Source organism: Beta vulgaris, chromosome 3 (genome assembly GCF_026745355.1).
Source record: "Beta vulgaris subsp. vulgaris cultivar EL10 chromosome 3, EL10.2, whole genome shotgun sequence".
NCBI classification, from domain to species: domain Eukaryota; kingdom Viridiplantae; phylum Streptophyta; class Magnoliopsida; order Caryophyllales; family Amaranthaceae; genus Beta; species Beta vulgaris.
In genome coordinates, this window is record NC_079204.1 from 53,033,210 (window position 1) to 53,039,405 (window position 6,196).

The 6,196-nt window shown below is 28.3% G+C and overlaps 1 protein-coding gene across 1 annotated transcript; it reads left to right on the top strand.

Annotated features, from left to right (window-relative positions):
* Positions 1–3,234: 3,234 nt before the first annotated feature.
* Positions 3,235–5,646, top strand: LOC125495771 (transcription factor bHLH101-like). Its single transcript, XM_048640590.2, has 3 exons — positions 3,235–3,591; positions 4,351–4,716; positions 5,435–5,646. The coding sequence occupies exons 1-3, from the start codon at positions 3,235–3,237 to the stop codon at positions 5,561–5,563; spliced, it is 852 nt and encodes a 283-aa protein (XP_048496547.1). The 3' UTR covers positions 5,564–5,646.
* The last annotated feature ends 550 nt before the right edge of the window (positions 5,647–6,196 follow it).

Sequence of the window (6,196 nt, forward strand, 5' to 3'; positions counted from 1 at the left end):
GTTCTTCTTTAGAATAGTACCTATACTTAAATTTTATATAATGTTTTCAATTTTCAAAAAAAAAAAATCTAATATACGCAGTACACTTATTAGTCATAAAATAAACTAGAAGTATTAAATAATATTTTCTTCAGTGCATATTATAGGCATCAGGAATTAGGTGTTTCAATAGCCCTAGCACAATCTAGCTTCCTATTTAATTAGTAAATTAAATCTCATTTATCTATAATTTATCATTAATAATTTATGTTGTCGGGCCTCGACGCTGGTTGCACTTTGTACTTTCTGTGAAAAAGGAATATGCGAAGATCCCATTTTCTTGGAATTATTCGTTTATACATCCTTGTCCAATGACACATGTATAGTCGCATTATAGGTTCTTTTAATCTTTTCTTGAAAGGAATTTAAAGTCTTATAGGTATCAAAAATTATTAAAAGAGATGGTTTAATTTTAAATCGTATTTATCAAAACGTATCATACATCGAGCGATTATACGAGTATGATTTAGCAAAAATGAATGATTAATGACTTGTATATACTTGTTTCTTTTAGTGAGGATGATCTTGGATATGTTGGTATCCTAGCCATCTCCATATGGAAGACTAGAGATCGAGTCCTTTGTTAATTAGTGTGGCGAGAGGAAGGTATGTAGGATCGTTAATTAGCACGGGCCAAGCCTAGATAGAGAACAAGGCTCGATATTTCGTAAATAGTACAATAAATAAAATGTATACATTTGAAGTTGATGCAGCAAAATTTAAAATGAAATTCGTTCTTGTTGTACTCCCTTTGTTTTTTTTATCATTCCTACTTTGACTTTGCACGTTTGCCAATGCACGTTTTAAAACTTAAATATCTTTCATTATATATTAGTAAAAATTATAACGATTGAATATTAATAAAGTACTAATTGAGACGAATCAAACAAGACCCCCACATGACTATGTTTTTCTTATAAATTGAGAACATTTGAGAAGATTCTCTCTATGCATGAATAGTGTCAAGATTCTAAGTGAGAAAGATAAAAAAAAACAGAGGGAGTATATATTAGTGAAAAAAAAATCTAATAAAAGTTAAATTATGAATGATGCAATAGTCAAAATATTACCACTAATAAAAACAGAACAAGTATAATCTTTGATACACGGTGAGCTATAAAAGATAACGATATAAACAATATTCGATCTCAGATATAGAATACTTCCCCCAACATTTTAACTAGCTAACCAAATGAAAAGTATTCGTCCACCTCCAACATTTTAACTAGCTAACCAAATGAAAAGTATTCGTCCACCTCTGATACCAAGAACCGAGTGATTTCCTTACTACTTCGTCCTCCTTTAATTAGTATGCTCATTTCATTTGGCACGAAGTTCAAGCTAAAGAGACAAGTGAGTCATATAAAAGAGATTAATGATACTGCATCTAATTATTTTTGTTGAAATTAAAGAGCTGCTCAGTAATCAACAAGGTTGGAAAGTGGAGGATAAACAATACATTTTCTATTTTATAATAATACTTGCAACCGTTTAATTTTTATTTTTGCCAATGCACATCTTTTATCATTAATATCTCTAATTAACAACTAGTAAAATTAGAGTTGATATTTGAAATTTTTATATTGAGACTGATTCGACAACATTAGCATTTTCATTTTATACATCATAAAATAGTTATAGTCGAAGATAATGGATGAATAGTGCATAAGTCAAATGATTGTAATTATTAAGGAGAATGTGTACAAAGAATAGTCCCAATTTAAATAAAAAAAGAAATAAAATAATAAGCGAGAATCCAAAAACGAGGGTAATTTATTTAAAAAAATCAGATGAAGTATCTACAGATAAGTGATCTATGATGAAGCATCTATAGAGTAGCAAAATTATATCTACCGGCTTTCAAATGAAGAATGATAAATGTCTAATTGTTAGACATTTATAAACATCTATCAACCATGTGGCATCACACAAGTGGGTGCAAAGAAATTTGGAGAAAGCCACATGTCATGATGTTGTTTTTCAAAAAAAAAAAAACTACTTTTGCAATTTTGAAACACGTATATCTCAAAAAATATGCTGTATATAAAAATAAAAAATATACCAATAATCATATATTTTTATTCACATCCATTTTGTTATAATTTCATCACATTTTTACTTTAACCTACTCTAACCATTATTTAGATTTGTGAAAAAATTAACACAAATACTATTTGTTTATACGCAAACACTGTATGTTGTGCACACAAACAATATATGTTGGGTACACAAATACTATTTGCTATACGCACAAAAACTATATGTTCGTTTATCATGAAATTCACATATATATCTCAAAAACTATGTTTTAAAAAAATAAAAAAAAATATTAATATTCACATATTTTTATTTTCTACGAATGTCATCCATTTTTTATATAATTTCATCACATTTTTATTTTACCAATATTCATATATTTTTGTTCTCTACACAACATATATTGTTTGTGTACGCAACATATAGTGTTTGTGTATAAACAAATAGTGTTTGTGTTAATTTTTTCACAAATCTAAATAATTATTAGAGCAGGGTAAAATAAAAATGTGATGAAATTATATTAAAATGGATGTCTATTTGTAGATAATAAAAATATATGAATATTGATATATTTTTTAAATATACTTTTTGATATACTCCCTCCGTCCTTTTTACCCATATTCCTTTTAAGGGTGTTCCTTATTAGTTTACCCCTTTCTTTTTTTTTTTGCTATTTTTGGAAAGGGACCACAAACTTTTCATCACACATATATTCAACTTTAAGTATAAATAATCTTTTCTCTCTCTTTGTATGCCCCACAGTACTATTCCTCCTAAAATTCTGTGCAAAAAAAAAGGGGTAAACTAATAGAGGACGGAGGGAGTATACGAGTTATTTCAAAATTGCAAAAGTAATAATTTTTTTTTTTACAAATAATATCAACTAACTAATCTAACACGAACTTCAATATTGATATGAAAATAGTACTATATAATGGAAAAAAAGTACTTCCCTATCCTCTTTTGTCTTTCAATTTTACTTATTATATATTTTCTTGCAACAAAGTACAAGCATCTATAAATATGTGTACAGCCGATCCAAACTTCCATGACCAAGTGAAGAGATCGAAATATTTTCCCTCTTATCAAGGAATCAAATCCAAGTCAAAGTTACAACTTAAAGAAAGCCAACATTATTACTCAAAACAACATACAAAAATGTTTGAAATGTCTTCATTTTGCCCTCCTTCTTTAGGTTGGGAATATCCCCTAGAGTTAGGAACCAACCAAGCTTTTCCTAATTTTAATTTGGATTCTGTACTTCTTGTTGATTTTTCATCATCTCAAGCTCAAGTTTATCAAGAGTGTGATCATATTAAACGAAGTGAATCACCACAAGATACAAGTTCAACGGATCCTTTTATTGATAATGATAATAATAATAATAACAATGATTATAATCCCATATTATTATCCAAGAAAATCAATCATAATGCAAGTGAAAGAGTTCGAAGAAAGAAGATCAGCAACTTGTATTCATCTCTACGTAATTTGCTTCCTGAATCAGATCAAAGGGTAAACTTTAATTTAACATTTGCTATTTGTAGTAGCAAATTTTAGATCTCCATATGAATTCTTATTTGTATTGATATTTTCTTCTTGTTTATATTTTCGAGACGATATTTTAATTTGTTCATCCAATATAACATGTAACCCAAGCTTAGCTCGTAATATGTTACATATAAGAAGTTTTTTTAAAAAATTATTGGTTAAATTTAAGATATTTTGGTAACTAATTCAAAATCTTAGCAAATTAGTTCCTCAAAATATAATAGAAATAAAAATTAAAAAGATTATCCAATGTTTTCAGCTAAATGGAATAAGTTCTTCTATTGTAAAAAATTTCATACCTCTATAGGTGAGAAAATATTTAAAGAGAGATTAACATGTTTCATTATTGGTTATTGATTATTGATTTACTAGTAAGTAACTAAATTAATGATGAATTATGAACAAGTATATTCACAGTTTTTTTTTATTTATTTATTATTGATGCTAAGTAACTAAGTTGTTACTAAATTCTTAATTGTACCCCAAACTTAATATGAAATTTGATTACATCAATGCTCCAATGTGATTTTCTGCATACCAAAACAATCCTTCACATTTTTGTTTAACAAGATGTACTTTGTAATGAAATTGTAATAACTTTAGTCCATCTTGTTTTAGAAATACAAAAATTTAACAATATACATCGAACATGTACATTATTATATTAGTTACAACTTTTGCAAGCACTAATTAGTTTCCATAATGCATGAAATTTTATTACAGAAAAAACTAAGCATTCCAGGAACAGTTGTAAGAGTGGTTGAGTATATACCTGAGCTACAAAAGGAAGTGGATGCTCTAACTCGAAAAAGGAATGAGCTTTTACCAAAAGTTTCAGCACTACAAGGAAATGCTAGTGACTTTATTCCAGAGAAAAAGCAAAAAGTATGCACCAATAATGAGACAATGTCGTGTTCAATTTCAGCAAATAAATTGGGTGATAAAGAAATGGTGATCCAAATATCAGCATTTGAAAGAATATCATTGTCTGAAGTGATCTTGCTACTTGAGAAGTATGGTTATGCTGTTCTTGATATTTCTTCTTTCCAATCCTTTGGAGGAACAACATTCTACAATATACATTTACGGGTAAGAATTTTATGATTCTTTATGTTTTTGTCCCAACATCACCTTATTCAAAATATAATTAAAGAGAGGGAAACAAAGAAAATTTTAAGGCTTATTTTTGGTAGATGATAATAAAAGGTGGAAAGTGTTGTAAAGAAATTATAAATAGATATTGAAGAAAGTTTATTCTTAATATTCGTGCATGATAATACTCGTCCATTCAATAAAACTTGTGATATTAAGCCGTAATGAAATTTTGTAAATAGAACCGCGCTAGTGTTTAAATTGGAAATTAAGTTTGTTAGATTGTCACGAATCTATATTAATATATTAAAAAAGTGCTCTTAAACAAGAAGTGGTGCCGCATGTTGCTCTTCCTTAGGGTGTTAGTTTTTTACTCCATGAAATTCATAAACGATAAAAGATAATTATAGAAATTGCATTGCATACAATTTATTTCCAATTTTAAGCTTATACACTAAAATTTTAACCACTAAACTAAATGATATTTGGTGTTATCATTTTAAAGTAAATTATTAATAAATTACGGAAAAAAATGATTATTCGAAGCATGACCCTGACCTAAAAACTAGTTATTATACCAAATAGGTCGTGAGGGTACTATTCGATGCATTAATTACCTCCAAGAAGTTGAGATATATCTTGCTATTTTGTTTAGTTGAATGTTAGAAGTTTTTATTCCTTAATCTAATCTCAAAGTTGTATATGTGTGTAACAGATAGAAGGAAGCTACTCGGTAAACTTCGAGACTGTGAATGAAACATTGTTGTCCCTACTTGAGAAGCAGAAGCAGAAACAGAAGCAGAAGCAAGTTCAGGTGTATTTTACGTGTGGAGGAACAACCTAAAACACATTTTGGTCTTTTAATATCTAACTATTTTGTAAATTGCAATTGATCCAATTATATTTTCAGAGTTTAGATAAAAGCTCGTTAATATATGTATCCTCTCTACAATAAGGAACCACTTAACTATTTTATAAGTATATCATTTTATAAGTATCACTTGGTATATACTCAACCACTGGTTGGTTACTCAATCTTCAGAGCTCAAGTTGAGTTCCATCACTTTTGATGAGATGTCAAATACTTCATCATGAACTGTACCCCACGACATGCATGAAGTTGAAAGTCCTAAGAAAATTGATGCATATGTTGATATGTTTGGGTATACTTTCAGCTCCGAAACTCCAAATATTCATAAATTTATCCATTTATTTCTACAAGTTATCATGATCGATATCCTACTTTGGATCATAGGAATTGGTAGAATTGAATCAGCGGGATCAGATCGTAGGATCATAAGATCCTAAAAATTGAGTAAAAGAGAGATTATTATGCTAAAATATAGCGAAAAATTCAATTACTTACCAAAAAAAAAAAAACATGTTAAAAATTTACATATATTAATTATGACTTATTTCATCAACAAATAGTATTGGTAGTAATTCAGTACTCTAAGATTGAATATGCAGCCAAAAC

Bases quoted from the DNA above. Each gene is read 5' to 3' on its own strand.
- LOC125495771 (XM_048640590.2), top strand. From the start codon at position 3,235: ATGTTTGAAATGTCTTCATTTTGCCCTCCTTCTTTAGGTTGGGAATAT. The intron at 3,592-4,350 runs GTAAACTTTAAT...ATTTTATTACAG, and splicing joins TTCCTGAATCAGATCAAAGG to AAAAAACTAAGCATTCCAGG. The intron at 4,717-5,434 runs GTAAGAATTTTA...TGTGTGTAACAG, and splicing joins TCTACAATATACATTTACGG to ATAGAAGGAAGCTACTCGGT.